At 39.1% G+C, this 22,301-nt stretch overlaps 1 protein-coding gene across 1 annotated transcript; it reads left to right on the top strand.

The window, feature by feature from the left end:
• Positions 1 to 390: 390 nt before the first annotated feature.
• On the top strand, positions 391 to 21,818 carry LOC103534667 (transmembrane protein 68). The gene is made up of 7 exons (XM_030446317.1): positions 391 to 461; positions 4,728 to 5,058; positions 7,371 to 7,535; positions 13,225 to 13,418; positions 15,553 to 15,613; positions 17,326 to 17,465; positions 19,483 to 21,818. Exons 2-7 carry the CDS (start codon positions 4,731 to 4,733, stop codon positions 19,585 to 19,587), a joined length of 993 nt encoding a protein of 330 aa, XP_030302177.1. The 5' UTR covers positions 391 to 461; positions 4,728 to 4,730; the 3' UTR covers positions 19,588 to 21,818.
• Positions 21,819 to 22,301: the final 483 nt, after the last annotated feature.

Below are 22,301 nucleotides of genomic sequence, written 5' to 3'. Positions count from 1 at the left end.
TTTCCTTTCCTTTCCTTTCCTTTCCTTTCCTTCCGTTTCCCTTTCCCTTTCCTTTCCCTTCTTCCCTTTTTCCCCTTCTTTTTCCCTTTTTTCCCCCTTTTTCCCTCTATTTTCCCCCTCCCGCCGGCGGGGAGCGCACTCCCCCTGCCGGAGCCGCTCATCCTCCACCGGAAGCGGTGCGTTCCGGACGCCGTCCGGGTGCCTCCCTCAGCCCCAGCAGCGCGGAGTTCCCCCTTTTTTCCTCTGCCGCTGCCTTCCTTCCCTCCTCCGCCGCCTCCTCCTCTCCCACCTGCCGGCGGCACGGTGCCCTCCCTCCTCCGCCTCTGCCCCGCCGCGGGGAACCGCCCTAGCCTGGCCGCCCCGCGGGCACCCGGCCTCCGCGGGGGCGGCGGGCGGAGAAGTAAAACCAGGCCCCGGCAGGGACGCGGGGCTGGAGCCGGAGCCGCCGCCGCCAGGGCAAGGTGAGCGGGCGCTGCCGGGCGGGCGGCGGGGCCCCGTCTGCCCTCTGGGCCCCTCCTCGGGCCTTTGGGCCCCCGCTGCAGCTCCCCGGGCGGGCGGTGGCTTGGCTGAGTCGCCACCGAGCCTGCGGCCTCGCTCGGGCCGCCGTCAGGACGGGGACTGCGGGGCGGGGCGAGGCGGGGGTCAGCCGGGCCGGGGCTGTGTCCTGTCAGGAAGCAGAGACTCTGAGAGCCACCCCCCCCCTCAGCCCCTCTGCTTCAGGAGTCACTGCCATGCTGAGGAGGGAGCCGACAGCGGGACGGTGCTTGTGTCCAGGCAGGGACAGAAACGCCCTCTGACTGCCAGGGTCTCTGCCCTTGCAGGTGCCATGAGCGGGAGTATCAGTCTTCTGGGTTTTGGGTTTTTTTCTGTGTGTCTGTGGTGGCACGGCGAATTCTGGTAGAAATAATCTTCGTAGCTGAGCGATGGAGTTCAGAGCAGTGCGTGTCTGTTGTTGCTTTGCAGTATCTTTCTCGTTGGGAATTCCTGGAATATTCTCCAGGGGTTCCACTCAGGTGTTTCCTATACATGCGGTTTACAGTAGTGTATGTTGCTTTTTCTAGCACGATCAGTGGGGTTTCAGTTAACCCAGGGTCTGCAGACTACAGCTGAAGAGCACTGCTATAGTTTAGGTAAGGACTCCTCTGGGTCACATGCTAGGAGTCAGTGAAAGGATTTGTATGTTACCCTTGTTTCCACTTCACTGCCAGTGTAAAGCCCTAAGCATAAACACAAGTCAGTGTGCCCTGTCATTATTCAAAAGAAACTGTATCTTTTTCATCTAGTGGAAATGTATCTAAGCTGCTGCATTCGGAAATTAGAACTTAAAAACATTTAGTTTGAACTGCGCAGGAGGAAATGTGTTGGTGGTGTCACTTAAAATAAGAAGTTCTTTAAGGATATACTTGTGTTGCAGGGGGATTTTGCCTGCAAGTTGAGTTGGCTAAAGGTGAGGCTTGGTAGTACTGCACCTCCTTGTAGTTTTTAGATGTGGATAGTGACAGATGTCACTATCAGGAAAATTGATGAGGAAAGGACAGTCTCACTTTGCTTGGAAAAGGTCCTAATCAGAGTGACTTTGCTGGTGTTTCTAGAAGACAATGTGCTTTGTCTTGTAATTTTAAGTGCACTGGGGAGTCCTAGAGTAGGCAGCTGTGAAGCTGGAAGAGATCAAAATGATGTTTGTTAGTAGCATGTATGAATTATGTTGGACCTTTATTCAGTGTGGAGCATCCTGTGCTTTTTTTGAGCATGGAAACAGAATCAATCTTGTGTTCTTCACTGCTTTTGTAGGATGCTCAGTGTGGTAGTAACATACATGACACTTGGGACTGAACGTGGAGTGTTTTTGTGGGTGTACCATGGGTGATCAGAAAAAATGCTGGACTTGTTAGGAGGGGAGCAGGATTACAGGAGATAAAAGCTTTTTTCAGGTGGATGGTAAATCAAATATGAGTGAGGATAGCCATCTGCATTTTGGTCTATAGCCACAGCTGTTAGATTGAGGAAATATTTATTGCCCTCTTTTGAGACCACAAGTACAGTTTAGAGCCCCACAATACAAGAAAGATGCTGACAAAATGGAAGGGATGGAGATAAAGGCCACTGACATTGCTGGGTGTCTGGAGCATCTTGTGTCTGTGGAGAAGCTGAATGTGTTTAGCTAGAAGACATGAGGGCTTAAAGGGGGTTTTACCACTGCTCTTAATGAGTGGTTACAGCAAAGGGGAAGTTAAGGCTCTTCTCAGCAAGAGGCAACATGCACAAATTGCAGTAAGGGGAATTCTAAGCACAATAAGGAGAAACATATTCACCATGAAAGGTGGTCAGGCATTCCCAGAGAAGCAGTGGGGTCTCCATTTATGGAGATATTACTAACTGGACTGAGCATGGCCTTGAGCAACCTGATCTAAAGCTACAGTTAGCAAGAGCTTGGACAAGTGCTGTCTAATGAGTCTTTCTGACATAAGTTACTCCATGATACTCTTCAAAATGAGGAACCAACATTGTTCAAGTAGAGTTTACTGTCCCTAGGAGAGGCCAGTACTTTAGACATTACCTCTGTGACTGACAGCAAGGAAGATGTCAGATTTTAATTTCTATTGGAGGTTAGTGCACAGATGTGCAAGTAAACTTATAAAACAGTGATGATTGCATTTGAGGTATTGCAACTGACATTGCAGGCAAAAGGACAAGTAATATTTTGCAAGGCTGACATGTGTGAACAGGACTTTACCTTTACTTGATGAGTATTTTGTGTTTGGAGAAAGCCATAAACAATTAAAAATTAACAGGTGGGAGACTATAACTTAAAGATCCAAGTTATACAATCACCCTCTGAGTTCTGAAAAATGTTTCTGTTCCATAACCCATGCTCCATATTATTCTTTAGCTAGCAGGTGGGACCACTGGAGAAGTCCAGGCGTAACAATCTGATAAATATTGTAGTGTTGAATGCTACTCCTAAATCCTGCTTGGTCTCACAAGTTGTGTTTCTTGTACTTGCTGTGGGTGTTTGCTGCCTGACAGGTTCTGGAGTTCAGCTCTGGCAATTGGAATGAGAAAGAGCTTTCTTTTGCTCTCCCATACACTCACTCCCTCCTGTCCTTTCCCCCTAACTGACATGCATTAAATCAGTAAATCAATGAAGTCCATGCCACTAATGCCAGGTGCTTATATATTGCTGAAGATAATGTGACAAGCAGATGATTTGTCCTTGAGGACATGCCAAGGAGCAAAATGTTGTAAGCCTGAATTAGTGGAAAAGGCATGGATCATGGCTGCAAACTCCTTGTCACGGCATCAGCTCTCTTCTCATTAACAGGAGTTATCTTGAGCAGTGTGGGTAGAGGCCAGTTTCAGAACTGAAGAAAAAGGAACATCCTTGCTCTGTCAGAATAGGAGGAAAAACTGAGGCCAGAAAATATGTGAGATGAGTTCTGCTCTAGTACACGTTTCACTATCTCATAGCAACGGTGGAGCAAAACTAATGTGCTGTCTACCTTTTGTTGTCATTGGGGTTCCAGTGCTGTTAGCAAAATTATAATCCACATTTCAGTCACTTGTTGCTTGAAAAAACAAAATGAGTAAAGGAGTGATAGACATATGTCTTAACTAGGCGTAGGAATGCTGCAATCGTACGTGCTGAAAGTTACATTTTAATAAAGAATCAAAATGCAAGAACCCCAAGCTTATGTTCTTCCAGATATTATTGATTTTACCTGTTTCCCTCTACAGGCATACTTTATACTTGCAAAATGTTTTTCTTCTTGGTCCTGACTAACAGTTACTCTAAGTCATTGACCAAAACTTTTCTAGACAACAAGAATTTTTTCCCACAAGGCACTGTTTATGTTATTTCTCTTGTTTGTAAGGTGAAGTGAATAGCAACTTTCCCCCCTGAAATTTGCACAGCTAAGAGAAAAGTGTTGCTCCGGATTTATAGGAAGCCTGAAATATCAGCCCAGAGAGGTCTAGCCCTACAACTTTTTAGGAACTTTGGAGAGATTGCTACACATAGGCACAGTAAAGTTACAACATTAAAACTTTTTCTGTGATAGTTTTTACTCATTCTTTCTCCTGTCACTCTGTATTCTGCTCTGGGAGTTGGCATTTAACCATCTGTAAATTTCTAGGTACAGTTCAAGGTCTCTACAGGAATGAAACTTGCTTATTTGAGTCTTCTCCCTGAGTCATCGTATGCTTGTGGTTAGTGGAAGTGTTCAGCTGTTTTTTATACCACTGGATTTGAGATTGTGCTATTTCCTGCTGTAGTAGGTGCTTAGGAGAAAGTTTTGAGTGTACTGTGTAGCAAATAAATTAGCATAGTCAAGGTGGCTTTCTGAACATCAAAAATACAGTATACATTGGTGTTGGAACAGTATAAATGTTCTGGATCTACTCAAGTTGAACAGTTTTTAATGAGATAAAATCTTAGCCTAAGATTAAGCAATAATACTCTTTCTCAGCTGTCAGCATTTCTACCACACACACACACACACACACAAAAGACTAAAAAAAAACCAATTAAAATTTTGCTGTATAAACCATTATGTTTCTAGTAAGTGCAGCTGGGATATGAGGTAAATGGTATTTGAATAAAACACATTGGAGGGGTTGGTTTTTTGTTTTTTTTTAGTGTCTATGTTTAAACTGTATAGGCAGGTTATCTCTTTTTGAGGACTTATTCACCTGCCTTTGTTTTTTAAAATTTTATTTTAATTAAACAGGAGATGATAGGTGGAAATGAATCCTGTACTGCAGGACCGATACCTATGTCCTACTTAACCTGCCTGACTTACATTCTGGGAGAATGGACTGGCGTGGAGCATATTGAAGATTATCTGAGTTATGCAGTCTACCTTTTGTGGGTGCTTTTTCCACTTGCAGTAGTTTTCCTACTTCCAGGAGTTCTCGTCATCCTCTTCTACAGTTCCATTCTCTTTCTTCATATTTATAAAAGGAAGAATGAACTGAAGGAAGCTTATTCCAATGATTTTTGGGATGGTGCAAAACAAATGTTGGCTACCCTATGGGATGGACATGGAAGAATATGGCATGGTAAGTGAGATGTGGCTTTTCTGTAAAAATTCCTGAAGTTCTCATTCCTGGTTTACCTTTCAGGATTATTGATACGTATCTGACTATTGCAGCTCTTGCATGAAATGTAAAATTCAGGCCAAGTTTTTCTTCAGTTTTATCAATGACTGCTAGTGCTGCTCAGCAGAATGCACCGAGACTTTTTTGGATGTAAATTATTTTGACTTATGCATCTATGCTTTCCCTGCTACAAAATGACATCTTTCACCCAGCTGAATGTATACTCATTGAAGTGATTTCTATGATAAAAATTAGGTAAATTAACTGTATTATTTCAGTGATATGAACACTGGAAGTTAGTGCCAGTTGTCTAATAGCCAGTATGTCACAACATGTTAGTATAATTTAATTACGCTTAACCAGTCTTTTACATATAATGCCAAATGATGGCTAAAAGGAGCACTTAGTGCCAATTCACTTTGAGATACTTCAAATTGACTTTGAAATCCAAAACTGTTATAGAACCGTACTTTTTAATTTTCTTTCTATGTATTTTTGACAACTGCTTTCTCTCCTTGGATGTCAAAACTAAAGGCTCTGTTCCTTGTCCTTCTACTATTATTTCTTTTATAAAGACTGACTCAATAAATGATTTGGCTTTTCTTTCTAAGGAAATCATAAGCTTCTTTCAGAACCATTCAGTCTAGATACAGCTAAAGGAGAAAGAGATGTTTTAGAGCAATTTACATAAAGAACAAATCCTTCTTGAAAATCATCTCTATTTGTTCTCTAGTCAAAGGGAAGTGGGTTTTCAAGGCATTGATTACCAGATGGTGCAGCGGCTGTATCAGATAGGCTTTGTAAGAGTAAGATGTAACTTGCAAATCTAGGGAAGTGCACCAGATCAAAATCAACAGCTACATCAAAGAGCTTAAAATGCTCGTTTCACAATAAAGAGCTATTTACTTTTTTTCATAAGAAAATGATTTCTTAAGGCCTTAGCTCTTTTTATCCTTAGTAACTTTTTGTTTTTTTAAGGTCTGACTTTTTATTTGTGAAGAAAAGATTCTTATCCAGTCCCTCACTGTCAGTTGTGAATTTTTCTGCCCTGCCAGCTGCTTTCATGTTCTCTATATACTTCTTTTGCTAAAGAATGAAATGTTATGTGATTTGTTTTTCTCCCACTTGATTAATCAATATATCATAGGCAGCACTTTTCATTCTGAAATCTCAGAGCATAAGAAAAAAAACCTACAACCTACAACCAAAATGTCTAAAACCCAGAACTGGTGTGGGACATCTTTTACCTTATATATATATATAATGGAGATGCTAGATGTAGATATCATTCCTGCTCTGATTGGCTGGGGCAGAGCACAGTTAGTGGTCACTTGGGATGGTACAGATGATACTTTTGCAATATAGTGCAGCTCCATAGGTATAGAAAGTAAATTAGAGGGAGAAGAGCTAAGAATACCTTCAGAATAAAAAATAAATAAAAAACCCAACAATGGTATGGGAATTGCAGACATGATTAGCTTCAGAAGGGTTTTTTTTCCCTCTAGTTTTTTTTTGTTGGTTTTTTTTTTGGTTTTTATATTTTGTTTGTTTGAAAAAAAAATACCTGCAAACAACATACTGTAACAGTGTCACCTGGATACTTTCTATGTGATGCATTTTGATGTTTTGTGTTAACTGAATATATTCTGAACTGTTGACTTAATTCAGAAGTAAGAAAGCTCAGTAAGAAACTTGTGTGTGTTTAAGTACATTTCTGTTAATCATACAAAGCCATAAAAAGGTTTTAGTATATAGAGATGGAAAAATGGAGCAAGTGCAACTGTGAGAGAAATAACAAAGATAAGCTTCATACCCTGGAGTAAATGGAGACATGTAAATGGCTGTTGTTATGTCAAATCTATTTAAACAGTTACTGGTGACAATGAGCTTTGAAAGGTAAATAATACCTAGGAATAGTTATTTCACCACTCCAAGCCTTACAGTGATTTCTCTTGAATAATTGATTCAGAGGACTCTGCAGCCTTGAAGACAGTGAACTGAAAAAATAAGGAAAAATTCCATTGTTCAAATGGTGTTTTGTTTTCAGGGATTTTATAGCTGTTCTTTTTTTTAATGTGGCTATTTTGCTTTAACTGAAACTTATTTTTCCCATGAAAGCAACTTAGTAAATGCTGCAAGTTGCCTTTTGACGTTTTGCTCTTGCCACTTGTCAATAGCTATCACTATAATTTTTCCTACTTGTGGCAAGTTAGCTTCTTTGGGATAGAACTGTATCAGACTTTGACATCTCTTATGCCTTTAACTCCTAACAGGTTATGAGCTTCATGGTACAAAAAACATTCCTGAAGGACCAGGGCTTATTGTGTTTTATCATGGAGCTACTCCTGCTGACTATGTCTATTTCACAGCGAGGCTTCTTATACGAAATAAGAGATACTGCCACGTAGTAGCTGATCATTTCGTCTTCAGATTGCCAGGTAACATACTTCATTATAAACAGCCAGTGTGAGAACTTAATTTTTTAATTATTATTAATATTTTTAATGGTGTAATTAATAAAAATTACACTCACCTCTCAGAACAGACATTCAGACAAAGTTAGTAAAAGTACTGAAGTACAGCTGTCTCTAACGTGTTCTTCAGGAACAAGAATGACTTTATGAGACTGGCCTGTGCAAGAATAGGTCATACTCCTGGCTGGAGGACACCTTCCAATGACTCTGGAGTGTTTAGAAACAAAGACATTGCAGGAGAAACAGCTGCCTCTGTATTAATCAATAGCAAAGACTTCAATAAGATGCTGCTTTTTTTTTTTTTTTTTTTTTTTTTTTAAATAAATATAGGCAGCTAGAGGTGGAGTGCATAGTGTAACCTGATAAAGAAACAAGCTCTTTGGAAGTAATGCTGTTAATGTTGACAGTATTAGTCTTATTAGTCTGGGGAGACAATGTATTGTCTATGTATTGTATATCAGGCAGTGGACCTTGTGCCCAAGAAGACTGTTAGAAGTAAAAGAATTTTTTGAGGAAAGCTGTAGAAATGTCTTAACAACTTTACATGAAACATTAAATGAAGCATAAAGGAAAGGATGAATATATTTTGGTCAAGATTTTGGCTGGACAGCCTAATGAAAAACACTGTTCATTGGTGAAATTAATTATGTGGGGGGTTTGTTTTTTGTGTGTGTGAAATACAAAAGAACCTAGTTCTTTTTTCACATTCAGTTTGTGACTAAAAGCCTTGTAATTAATTTTCTGAATCTACGGGAGTGTTCAGATGCTTTTAGTGGAAAAAAACTCATCTAAAAAACCCTATCCTTTTGCCAGCCTAGCTTTATTTCAGCTTTAATCCTTGAAAACTGAACTTCTTCATACTGATAACAGGATGACTGCCTCTACAACCACCTTTGCCAGCAGGCTGAAATTTGTCAATTGATTGTCAAATCTTTAGCATACAGCTGACTAATGTAGCTTATTTTGTAATTTATATTTTGCTCCATATTATAGCTGTTAATACTTATGGACAGTTATCAAATGGGGGATTGTTTTGTTTTTCTCCATTTCTGCTTTAAAATAAGGTTAGGAGTGTGGGTATACTTCTGAGTTCCCCAAATATCTTTTAGGAGCATTGCAGAGACTTCTGGCTCAATGGCTGGTCTCAGAGAATTGAGTTCAACAGTATAACATCTAGCTAGCAGCTGGTTTCTGCAGGCATTCCTCAGGGATTTATACTGGACAAATGCTGCTTAATGTTTGTATTGCACACCTGGATGAAGGGTTGGGCCATGCTTGCAGGAAGGTCACTGATTATACCAAATTGGGAGAGCACTCAAGGCACTGGGGCTTAGGGCTGATCCTGAGTACCTTCACAGAAATGAGCTGGCAGAAACTCAACAAAGTTTAGCAAAAGCAAATGTGAAGTTGTGCATCTGGGATGGAGCAATCCCATGGGACAGTACCCTGGGTAGAAGGTGGCTTTGCAGGAAAGTACTTTGGCATTCTAGTGGACAATGAGTGGAACATGAGTCAGTAACGTGCTCTTGCAGCAAAGAAGATAAACTGCACACTGAGCTTTCTTTTAGCATGAGTGAAGCCAGTAGGCTGAGTGAAGAGTTTTTTTCCTTTGACTTGGCACCTGTGCAAGCATGTCTTGCAATATGGTGTTCATTTTTGGACTCCTCAGTGCCAGACAGATATTGAGACACTAGAGCATGTTCAATGTGTGATGGGTGGGCTGGAGCACAGGATGAGTGAGGAGAGAACTGGATTTGTTTGGTCTGTACCAGATACGGTTGGGAGAAGATATTATTGCTGTCCTCAGCATCCTAACAGGAGGGTGCAGAGAAGAGGGAGTCAGACTCTTCTGGTTTGCACAGTGACAGAATAAGAAGTAACAGAGACAAGTTGCAACACAGGAAATTTTGATTAGATGTGTGGAAAGGTATTTTACAATGAGGGTGATCAGACACCTGAACAGATTGCCTAGACAAGTTAGGAATCTCCATCCCTGGAGACTTTCAAAACTCCACTGGGTGAGGCTCTGAGCAACCAGATCTAGTTGGACCCGCTTTGAGTGGGAGGTTGGATTAGGTGACCTCCAAGAGGTCTCTTCCAACCTACATAATTCTCTGGTTCTGTGAATGAATTAAGGCTGTTCAAGGAAGACAAGCCCAGAGAGCCCAGTTAGTGTTCTGGATTGTTTCAAAATCATCCATGACTGGCAGCCCGGATAGATGCTGCTTCTCTTGTGACTCAAACCGGAAAGACTACCATAATTTTATCCTAGTACTAAGACTGCCAGGTCTTAATTAAGTCCTCAGATTAAATTTGATGCCTTTTGAGAAGATCTTTTAATTAAACAGGAGTTGTTAAGCTCAGTGCGAGAGAAATTAGTGGGCTTGGAAAATCTGTAGGCTGTTAGGTGTACTTGGGTTGGATGATTTTATGGTCTGTTTTTATGATTATTGAATCTACTCTGAATAGCTGTAAGAAATGACTTGTCCTGTGAATCTGAGTCTAAGGTCCATGCCATTAGGTAACTGCATGCAGTCTCACTGCATCCTCTGCATTGGGCATTGCTGTCCTGGATGAACTGCAGCTGACTGGAGTGTGTTTGTAAATTGTTGCTGTGCCTCCAAAGGGATCCATGAGCCTGCAAGGAATCAAACGTGCCTCTCCCTGCTGCTTAGTCTTTAAAGCTTAATAACTTCTGGGAGACAGTACAGCCTAATCAGAAATCTCCTATAGATATTTTTAGGTTCCTATTGAATGTTTCCTGATGCGTCTTTCTTTCATGCCTTCATGCAAAAAGAAATTATTTAATTGTATCAGTATTATGTATGCCTCTGTTACTTGCGTTTTGGGACAGGAGGATATGAAATATAGTCCTTGTTATAGGCTTCTTATAAGGCTTCTTATTTTTTTTTTTTTTTTTCTTCAGTCACATACACAAAAAAGAATGTTCCAGTGATTTCTAGTTCTTCAAGATTCTTAGCTGTGTGATGCTCAGGAAGACTGTGATTTCTCTAAGGTTTTCTTAAGGTTTTCATCTTTTCCCAGAGTGCAGTGAGGCCTCGCCATGTTTGCTTCCTAGAGTCTTAAGGGAGCCTTCTTTATAAGGTATTTGAGGGATCTAAGACAATCACTCTCCTTTAATGTCACAGGTGAAAGGGGCTGTGGTTTCTTGTCTGTTGTATACACAAGGTGTTGCAAGGTGTCTTGTGGACTAGATGCTCTGCAGAGAGTTATGTGTGGTTACTTACAATTGTGGAAGGTTTTATTCAGTTGTCTAAATGGTTCCTCTCTGTTTATAGTCCTAAAGATCAGCCATAGAAAAATGATGACACTGTTGCTGTCCTTCTATCAGGTAGCTGACAGGCACCTATGTTACACTCACTGGTGCTAAGCCAGAGAAATGCATATAGTGCATTTACAGAGATAAGTGTTAAATGTATTACTGGGTACTCTATAAAGGTTTTTTAAGCATCAGTGCTGACACAGTGCTGTGGAGAATAGGAGAAGAGTGTTCTGGAGCAATGGGGAGAGTTCAGGTTGAGCTATGGAATAAAATTAAGTTTGGACTTAAGTGTGGTATTTGGAAAAAATAGCATCTCTTCATGCTCTGGGAGACTGATAGCCTGTGCTTAAGGTAACATTGAGAGTTGCTTTTTTTTTTTTTGTTGTTGTTTAAACTGGAAAAACAGATTCTTGGTCAATTTCATGCAACAGCCAGGTACTACCCCAGTGTTTTTCCAACCCAGTGATGATCTTTGCCTTGAGCACAGGGTACCCTGGTTGTCCTAGGGCCACTGCACTGGTTCCTTTCTCTCTGCTGCTCTAACAGTGTCGGGGTCTTATTTGCCACAGAAGCAGAGATATTGATAGTAATGTGTGATTTGGCTAGGTTATGAGGTATGGCTCAGCATATAAAGTTTATACTACAAGTAAAAGTGGGAAATATGGCTGAGAGATTTTGTTAATAACTGAAACCCCAAAACTATTCTGTTCTTTTTTTCCTCACATATGAACTAGACAGACTCAAATGGTGCTTATCAGTCATACATGCACACACCTGCCCTCCCTTCCTTAGCATGTCTGATGTGGAAAGGAAAATTATCTTCACAGCTTCTGCTTCCTTGGAGTCTGCTCAGCCTTTCTCATTAATGTTTTGTATCTGTCCTGAACTTACTGAGAGGAAGGGCCTAGAGACAAGCAGTTCCCTACCACCAGGTACATTCCAGAAATCTTTAATTAGTTTGGTAATGTAAAATCTTGTGAAAAACAGCTATTTAAGATTCCACAAACAGCACCTGAGAGCAATTAAATTACTTTAGGAAAACTCTGTCTCAGGACTCTGTGCAAATGGTAGGTGAAGACTGCTCGTGTCTCCTGCAGTGTGCAGGGCAGGCACAGCACTTGTGTTCTGTTATGTTTACAGATAGATCCCAACTGTGTATAGATATAAATCAGGAGTAACTATTGCAGACCAGCTACAAAGAACAGAGATCAGAGTGTAGTTAAGAATAAAGTAATGATATGCTGCTTCCTGCTCACCATCCCAAGCCCTTGTTTTATGTGGGCTGTGAGAGAAGATCCATCTCTGTTTTCTTAACTATATTTGGGCTCTTCATTGTGTGTGTGTTCATAGTACTAACTATTAATTTGTTAGCCTGAGGATAAAAAATGAAGATCTGTTACTGAGAGGCAGACTTGACTAGATCAGTTCTGTGTCCTTGTTGATAAGGTTGTTTGCCTTAGTGTGAAATTCCAAGAAAGAGAAGTAATCTTTTCCATACTGCTTAGTCATCTAAAGTTCCCATTTTCATATGTAGTACTCATAAATACTATGTAAATTTAAAATTTATTGAACCAAGTGAACATGATTTATTTCCTGCAAATAGACATTCATGTTAGTTACACTCTCTCACATTAGACTAATAGGCACATTTCTCATCAATTTAGACTATCTGATGTTTGAAAGCAAATTTTTAATACTGCTACTTCTTGAAAAGTAGAGTCAGTATGGCATTTCACATTCAAGATGGTATGAGGAATTTGTGTAACTTTACAGTTAAATATTAAATGAAAAATCATACCCTAAGATGAATATATCCAGTCCAGGCTTGCTAGATGCCTCTTTGTGTGAAATGCTGTCCAGGTACTCACAGACTGAACCACAGAGGTTCAGTGATCTGTGACACAGAGAATGTTGCATTCTTCTTGTGCACTGGCTGCTCTTGGTTTGCCAAAGTTAAAAAAAAAACCAACAAAAACCATGATGGTTTGCTGCTATGTTCTCTTTTTGCACTTTATTAGGAATGTGCTTAATTCAAAAAGCAGGGCTTGGGCACTGGACCTGACTTAACTCCCTTGAAGGAACATATGAAAGATCACACAGAATACTTGCCATTTTTTCCCAGTTTAGTCCTGACTGTGAGATAGCACTTGACTTTTATTATGACAAAAAGCCACTGAAACCCCTAAATCTTTAGCTTTTTAGACCACCATTTATAAACCAGAAGTTATTGCTTCAGTCCTTCTAGAAACATCTTCGATTTGGGGTTACAGGTTTTTAGACAAGTTTATCTATTGTGTTCTGTGCTGGGAAACGGTTCTCAATGGCAGGATGAGTTCATATTTTCTAAATGAATACTTTCTGACCCTACAGGTTTTAAAATATTACTTGATGTACTTGGAGTTATGCATGGACCAAAAGAAGTATGTGTCAGTGCTTTGAAGAAGGGCCGTCTGCTGGCCATTGCCCCAGGTGGTGTTCGGGAAGCACTCTTTAGTGATGAAATGTATACTATTATCTGGGGTGATCGGAAGGGCTTTGCTCAGGTGGCCATTGATGCAAAAGTGGTAAGTATGACAAAAAAGAAGCAAAACCTGCTAAATTACTAGTGTTTTTTTCCTAGGGAAAACTGTTTTGAATATCATAGATTTTTTGTTACGTTGCTGGATATCATGAACATGGTTAACTTGCTCTCATAAATACATTCCAAGACTTTTTTTTCTCACTGTCGATAAGAAGGCCTTGGAGTCAGCTAATAGTGTGGTCAGGAAATGCAGAGTTTGAAAGAATGAGATATGAAGCCCAGGGCAGTTTCTACAAACTTGTGCCATTTCCTGCATACCTAGTCGGGTTTGTGGTGGCTCAACCCCTGACCAGAATAGCTGGGAAGCAGCCATACGTCAATATTTCTGTTTTCCCTGTCACTGATGTATTCTGTGATCCAGTGTAGTATAGGCTCACTGGCACTATGCATTCTATGGGCATTTTTATGGGATTTTGAGGGCATACAGCTGCAGCAAGAGGTCACTAGTGTGAACTATTTCACTTCGGTTCTAATTAATATGAAGATAAGTGCTTGGTCACCAGGCAGATAGTGATTCATATGGGACCAACTGTAGAATGCACATAGGGGTATGATATGTTTGAATTGCAGCTATTTTAATAATCCTTTCAGAGTCCCTTTCAATCTATATTTGTACATGAAAGATCTGTGCTTTTGTCTGTAGGTCTGCATATAGCTTAATTTGAAAGTAAGTTTAGCACCAAGAGTTTTATATTTAGGGACTGTCACAAAGATACTAGTTAAATCTCTGAATTTTATACAGAAATAGAATACCTTTAATACCTGATTTTAAGTGTATGTCACTTTTCTCAGGAGGAAAATAACAGTTTAAAAAGGATATTTTCATCAGAGCTAGATTTTGCTATTGTATTGTAATAGCATATGGAAAGCCATTCTTGGGATTCAACTGTAGTTGTTCTGGTTATATTTATTTTATTGAATGTATGTTTAGTTTACTTTGTGCACTAACAAAGATCTTGTGGCTTCATCCCTCCCCAAACAAACCCTCAAGAGATGCAGCAGAATAGGAATAGTGCCAGAGGCAGGCTGAAACTTGGGGAAAAAAAAAATCTTTATTTAGATTTAAAGGTGAACTTTATGTCACCTTTAATCATGCACATAACTCCTCATGGGGAGAAAATGTGTCTAAAACATTGGAAAAAATTGTCAAAAACTGGGACCTTCAACTTCTTGAGGCTGTCTCATTTCAGCAGGCTATTTTGCCAGCATAGTTGTCATATAACCCAACTTTGTACATGCAATGTTTTCTACCTCACGAAATGTTCCAAATAAGATGGTTCTAGAATAAATTCATTTGTTACCATTCTGTTTAAGCAACTGCACTTCTTTTTAGACTCTATAGTTGCATTAGATTTTTTACAGACTTCCCCCTGTGCACCAAAAGCCAACATGGTACCCTTTTGAAAAGTTTCATTTACTAATTTATCTCCATGCTTGTTTAAAAAAGTTTGAAAGAATCTGAATAGTAGAAAATCCCATAGAGTTCTGTATTTCTGATGATGCTATGTACAGTGAGTACATACTAAAAAATAGAAAACTTTATGTAGGAGTCAACACCCTCCTGGTTCTTCAGTCTTGACAGCCATTTACAAATTCTGAAATGGCAATAAAAACTTTAAATATTCAACACCAACACAAATATTAATCAGCCAAAATATGTCATTGATATTTACTGAATATGACACACCACGCGTGAAGCCATAAATTCAGCAGAGCAGAGACAAATCAGGCAAGTTTAGGGTCCCAATCCTGTGAATTCTTTCCTTTGAGCATAACTGCACTTTAGGTAAATGGTTTAAGTGCTTAAGTGCTATGCAAACATTGCTAGACTGGGGGGGGGGGAATGCCCAAATGCTCCACTGATTCTGAAATCCAGGAGTACTTTGAGAAAATGGACTTCCTGAAGCAGTGACTTGCTGATATCTTGTAGTGTTTTCCACCTCGAAACCTCATGGCAGAAGGTCACGGAAGAATTTAAGAATACTTGTTTTGCTCTCTAAATGTCCTTGTCTGAGAAACACTTCTGAAATCAGTTTGCTTGCTGGGTTTGAGTGAGGTAGAAGTTTTTAGATAGTGCTATCTTCATTAAATTCTTAATTATTTTTTTTCCCTCCTAGCCCATCATTCCTATGTTTACACAAAATGTTCGAGAAGGCGTTAGGACATTAGGAGGAATAAGTAAGATATTTTCTATTGTTTTTGTAGTTTATTTTTCCATATGTGTTTAGCTTATCTCTGTAGAAATAATCCCCATATAAATCTGAGATTTGATACAGCCTTGTTTCTGGAGGTATTTAGTATCAGTATTGGATGTGATATTGGCTCATCTAAGTTATTCTCCACATAACTGCCTTCACAGAAGCAGTAGAAGGAAGGGAAAAGGAGCTAGAAAAAGGCAAAGAGATTTAGAGCACTTTTTTTCTCTGCTTATTTTGCTAGGCCAACTCTAGATTTAATGCTGTCTGTTGAGAAGCAGAGCAAACAACGGTTTATAACTGACACATAATTTCTTATATATCCTTCTAAGGTTCTGTGCTTACACCTCTGCCTGTACTTCAGCTTCAAGTGTTTTAAATTATGTTTAATCTGTAGTTGGTTTACTATTCAGCACTAGAACTGGGGTTCCTCAGAAAACCTGCTCTCCTTTATCTCCATAGGACTTCCAGTCATCATATAAATAGATGGGTATACATCTAAAGGGTCCATCTCTGGGGTGATTAGATGCTTACAACTCTGCTGATCTGCTAGTATTAACCCCCCTTCTTTTATATTCTCCAATTATCTGTACAGCAGAAAGGGCCTGAACAGTCTCCTCCACAGCACATGTTCTGCCTCAAGTATGGCATAGTCATATTCATCAGCAGACTGCAGGGCAAAGCAGTTCTGCTTCTCTCCATCTCTAATTAAAAGCTATACATTGCACAGAGAAAGCCAAGCCATGCAGAGTAATTCACACATTTGTCAGCTTGTACAAAAATAAACAGCAATTGTTGCTGTGTTCAGAAGAATCTTCCCAAACAAGCAGGAACTGAAGCCAAAATAATTCATTCTACTACAGCAGAGGTGCTAGAGGAAATGAATTCTGTTGATTGCTAGTCATTACTCCAGCTTCAGTAGTTTTAGAATTTTCTTTTTTCTTACAGATTGTGTAAAGAAAGTTCCACATCTTGGTCAGTGGGGATTTTCTTGTGCCAACAGCTATGTAAAAGGAATTTCTTGTCAGAAATTTAGAGGGAGAATATTAGCATCCATTCTGCAAGGAATCTATTCTGAGTACATTTGGGCTAGGTGGAAGTGGCATATGGGGAAGATGATATCTCCTCTTGGATCTGATTGAAACAGATGTTTTTTCCCTCTCTTTTTATATTGTTTCATTGCAACCACTTTGTGATCTGAAAGGAACTCACTGTTTTAGCATGACTGACCTTTAGGCAAACTATTTCTAATCCTCTGGCCCTCAACTGTACTGAAGAGAACAGTCTTGCAATACTAGTTTCTTCAGCTAGCCTGTAAAATTAGCTGAACCTGTAACCTGTACTGAGTAGCATTCCCCTCCTCACGAGAGAGGCAGATACTGGATTTTTCTCCTTTTCCTTCTCTTTGCAGCTACTCTTAGGTGGAGAAATGTCACACCAAGTCAGGTGGAAACAAATCTGATGTTGGCATTAACAAAGCTTTTAGGAAATGAAAATAAAGGATAGAATAGCACTTGAGATGACACATTTTTTGATCTAGATCAGGAGCTGGATTACTTGACAAGTCAGATTCAGTTTTAAGACACATTGGGAAAAAAACTTCACAAGAATAATCTCAATCTCTCTCTTTTTCTGTACTCTCCACCCTCCCTTTTCCTTCTGCTTTCTCTCTCCCCCTAAATTTTTTCACTTTAGAAATACTTAGGTCACTATATGAACGTATTAGATTGCCTATAGTTCCTCTGTATGGTGGATTTCCAGTCAAACTTCGTACATTTATTGGAGAACCCATTCCATATGAACCAAATATAACTGCTGAGGAACTAACTGAAAAGGTAAGATAAATTTTCATTTCTATATATTTAATTTATTGGCTGTTCTTATAGAAAACATTGGAATGTTCTTGTAAAGTGATTCCTGCTTTGTAGAAGTTGGTGGAATCATGATAAGTTTTGGACTTGCTTAACTCTGAATGTCCTTCCTAAATTCTGTCTTTTGTATTACTGAAGCTTTCAGATGTTCTAGGCTTTTTAAAGTCAATGCTGCATCCTGTGTTTACTTTGAGAGATAAATTGCTTTAGGGACTGAAGAAAGAAGTTCTGTCAGATAAGACAGCTCTGGGTTGATGCAGACCCTTCCCTTTACCCAGATCTGGTGATCTGTTTTTTTTGTCTGTTCAAAAGCATAATAAGGAAGCCTTTCAAATACTGCAAATCTGTGTTCACAACATGTTGACATTCCATACAATAAAACAGTTAAGATAAATAGTTTTACGTCTTTGTATGCTTCCATGTCTGTTTCCTCCACCTTCTCACCCAATAAATTAAGTTTTGAATGTTCCTCTAGTTCAAATTTAAGTGGCTTATAGAAGGATTGTCAGGTCTTTACTTTCATTCAGATCATTACTAGATTTCACAGTGCAGAGGCATAAAAGAGTTAAGTGATGGAGCAGTCAGCTGGAGGAGGCTGAAACAGCCATTTTTGAAAGCTCCCCAGATGATCACTTTTAGCATTCTGAAAACTTCACTTGAGAGAAAGGCATTTTCTTCGTGACAATGCAGGTGTCAGTTCAGTTGTCTCTTGTCACCTTTTTACCCTTTGATTAGGTCTCTGTAAAATGCCATCTTACAGTATTCAGCTGCACTATCTTATGCCCTTGTTATGGAAAACTGATTGTTCCTTTTGGGGGTTTGGTTTGATGGGAGTTCAGACCTGTTCGCTCTCAGGAGAGAATGTGTTTAAATATTTTTCCAAACATACTTTGGTGTTTTACATTTGTGCCAACCCTCACTTTGTTCTGACTGAAGTGCAAATTCTTCTAGAGGAGGCCTCTAGAATGTGAATCCCACAGAAATGTAGTTAGAGTGATTTTTGAAGTTGCATCTCATGTTTCAGGCTATGGCACTGTATGCATTTTCCCATTATGAGTCAAAACAATTAAGCTACATTTTTTTACCTAACAGAAATTTTAGATCTTTATAGACACTTAGGGCTAGATCTACAGAGATGTGGGCAGGAGCTTTCTCCCTGAACTTAACAGTTGATCACATATGCCATATAAACAGTGGGAGCTTGTACCAAGAATCAGTTTTTCTCTTGTTGAACAGTGTTTATAAAGGCAAATGGTTCCTTGTTCTGTCACTGGCCTTAAGAATTCAGTTGTCAGTGCTTTTCTGGGCAGAACAGGAAGGTTACAGCATGCCCTCACCATTCCTTCTGCATATTGACGTTTTTGAATGTTCCCTGTAGGGTTTTTGTATAATAAGAATGGCTTCTATTAGCATCTTGGTCTGCAGTGTTTTTGAGTGAAAGCCAATGCTGTTGTCACATTCAGGTATGGTCTAAGTGTGCTTTACAGAACTGTCTCTTTTAGGTGCCTTGGGTGCAGGGATAGTTATTTCCAACAAACCAAATGTGCTGAGACACAATGGTGTTCCCAGTGCTGCTTTTCAGCATGTGTAGAAGCAAAAGTCTTGCATACTGGAAGCCTGTTACTGGTGCAAACCTGGGCACAGGCAGAATTTTCTGAGTTACAATGCAGCACCCAAGCACTTTCATGCTTTATAAATCTAAATGTCTTCAGTAATTTACACCAATATAATTATACTGTTTCACATCACAAATGGAGCTTGTGAGCACAGCTACCAGAGATAAAAGATGTGGTTTTTTATCTGTTTCTTAGCAGTGATCCTACAGGCACATCCTGTCGGCTTAAGTGTGGAAAAACAGTATTTCAAACTTGTAGTAGTTCTGTGACATTTGAAAGGATGAAAAGGAGTCTTGAAATTGTGTTACTGTATGAGCAATATAAAGATGAATTAATCTGACAAAATCTTTTCTCTTCCCATACAGACAAAAGCAGCACTTGAAGCTCTAATAGAAAAACATCAGAAAATACCAGGAAATATATTTAGGGCTTTAATGGAACGATTTCAAACACACAAGAAAGAAGATTAAGGTCTTCTGGATAAACTACTACTTAGTTATAATATTCTTAGACTCCTATTAGTAAATTATTCATTCTTTTAATAATAGGTTTGAAGTACTGTCCTAATAGTACTGATATAGAACTTAAGGTATGAGACACTTTCCCTTGACCTTCACCTGTCCAGTATCAAGCTCAGGAACCCAAACTTGAAATCATTTGCAATACGGCAAAGTTTATTTTTTGATAAATACATTCCTACCTTAAAAGTGTGTTTTCTTTTTTTTTTTTTTTTTTTTTTTTTTCCCCTTTTAAATTTTTTTTATTTATTTAAATAGCACTGCAAGTCTTTGTGTACACAGGGTCTTCTCTCTTCCCCTCCCTTCCCCCAGGAAGCTCTTTAAACTGAACGTTAGGCTTGCTGCAGAGCTTGAGTCTTATTGTCTTCAATGACTGCAACTAGCTTTTGCAGGCCAGGTTAATGCCATACAGCATTTATGAAAACTTCTTTTAGAGTTTACTCCTGTGCTGCTAGAAAACAATCACATTCTGTGTCTTGCAGAACTTCTAGCTATGCCTGCAAAGCCTAGGGTGAGAAGTGTTTCTGAGCTTAACACAGTAAAACTAAAGAGTTTGCAGGAGAGAAAATTGCTTAGATACCTCCAGTGAACCAAGGAAGTTTTCTGCAGAAACCACTCCCGTGTGGTGAACAAGAACCCTAGAGCACAGTTGCTATTCCAAGCCCAGTCATTTTGGATATCTGCCCTTGAGCAGAGAGTTGTCCTGTATTCTTCTCTGTCAATCTGCAAATTCTCCTTTGCAAGAATGAGCCAAGCATTTAAACTTTAGAAGTGGAAATGAGAGTACTGTTCAGTTACATGAGTTTGTAAAGCTTTATTTTGAGGGAAGGAAGTACAATTAGTCCTTTTAAAAGTGGTAGTTCTTTTGAAAAACAGGATAGACATTCCTAAATACCCCTTAAATTTAGTATGTATGTAAGCTGTTAAATATTCATACTCTTCAAACACAGTTATTTAGGTGAGTTGAGGGTTGAGAGGGAAACCCTCTGTACTTTGCTTAAACGAAAACAATTGAATGAATAGGAAAGAGTTGCAGGATGTGGCTTCTGTGCACTTACAGTAAAGTATATTATTATATTTTTTCTGAACTAAAACCTATGCTTTTCTTGTCCAAATAGGAAATATCTGGAATATTTCCTCTGATTGCCAGCAAGTTTAATATACAGTTCTTAAATTAACATCTGGGAGCTCTTTACTTTTGGGATGAAGGCAAATTCCTTAAGGAAAGACAAAATAAGTTTTCTGTATATCATGTGATCTCCTTTCAGTATTGTTGGGGTTTGAACTTTTCTTAAAAACAAAACAACAAAAAAACCCCCCAAAACCCCAAAACAAAACAAAACAAAACCCCAACAAAACCGAGCCCCCCAACTTTTGGAAGGACAATTATATTCAATTTAGTATCCATCCCTATCAGCATTTAAACAAATGCTTTGAGTTATACTCTTATAAGTGTGTGTATTGATGAGAGCATGTAAGTGCATGTGGGTGGTGCCCTGTGTTAGAAAAATATCACTTTATGGGGAAGAGTATAAATTATGGCTTATAAAAAGTGAAAAGCTCACTTGTGATGTTGCTCTATATCAAAGACATTTTATGTGGTTTTGAGTTGAACTTGCTAAAGCTTGGGGAAGAATCATGTTACATAAAATGAAATGCCCATTCTGAAGTTTTGTAAATTCCTTGAGTATTATTTGAAGGCAAAATCATGTTCTTTTAAATTTATTGAAATTTTTCCCAATATGTGAATTTTTTTTCTTAAATATTATGTTAACAAAATGTCATTAAATTGATAATGCCAAGCTCCCACACCGGACCATAAGTATGACTTTTTTCTTTACTGCCCATCTTGAGAAAAGTGTACATCATTCTATTATAATGAAATTTTCAAAGGCAGCTGAACAAACTTTGTGTTGAGGTTGTGTGTATGTAAAGGAAAACTCAATGTAAAAATTTCTATTATACATGAACAGACCTTTGTGATTTGGATTTTGTCAAATCTATTTTACTAAATATGCTTGCAGTTTTGTCCCTTTAAGTATTGAAAGATGAGTATAAGAATGAGGGACAGTATTGGTACTCTTTTAAGTTGTCATATTTGTATAGGTCTTTCATATTTATTTCTACATATAAAAAATGATGTATAGAAGAACCTTTCGAATAAAATTGACAACTAGAACAGACTTCTGAAGTTTTGTGTTGTATTTGAACTAAATGAAATTATATGCAGCCTGCCTGATGGTCCTTCTTCAGTGCTTTTGAGCAGCATGTACACATCTGATTTGTGAATGACTACTTTATTCCATTGCAAAAGGGGACAGACTGGGAGAGAGACTCTTACAGGTAAGGCTGGAGGCTTCCTTTTTGCTGGTTTGGTTTACTGTGTGTTGAGCAGAAGTATTTAAAGGAAATTTTAACAGTGTTAGACTACTGCAGATTGTCTGGTTAGCCTTTAGGTGCACTGAAGATGTTCCAGGTTTCTTCATGCAAACAGCATAGCCCAGATGTGCATTTTTAGGTTGTTTTGAATTAGAAATTGACTGACAGCTGTACTGACAGGTATCTGTCATTATCTGTCAGCAAGATCCACATCTACTGGCCAATTTACTGTCCTGTTGTGTAAGAGATGATCAGACTGAGTTCTCCTATTATTACACTGCTTTCAT

Source organism: Calypte anna, chromosome 2 (genome assembly GCF_003957555.1).
Source record: "Calypte anna isolate BGI_N300 chromosome 2, bCalAnn1_v1.p, whole genome shotgun sequence".
Classification (NCBI taxonomy): domain Eukaryota; kingdom Metazoa; phylum Chordata; class Aves; order Apodiformes; family Trochilidae; genus Calypte; species Calypte anna.
The sequence above is the reverse complement of the archived record's forward strand: the minus strand, read 5'-3'. Positions and strand labels throughout refer to the sequence as shown.

Coding starts and splice junctions, on each gene's coding strand:
- LOC103534667 (XM_030446317.1), top strand. CDS start 4,731: ATGATAGGTGGAAATGAATCCTGTACTGCAGGACCGATACCTATGTCC. Junction 13,419..15,552: donor TGGCCATTGATGCAAAAGTG/GTAAGTATGACA, acceptor TTTCCCTCCTAG/CCCATCATTCCTATGTTTAC. Junction 17,466..19,482: donor CTGAGGAACTAACTGAAAAG/GTAAGATAAATT, acceptor CTTCCCATACAG/ACAAAAGCAGCACTTGAAGC.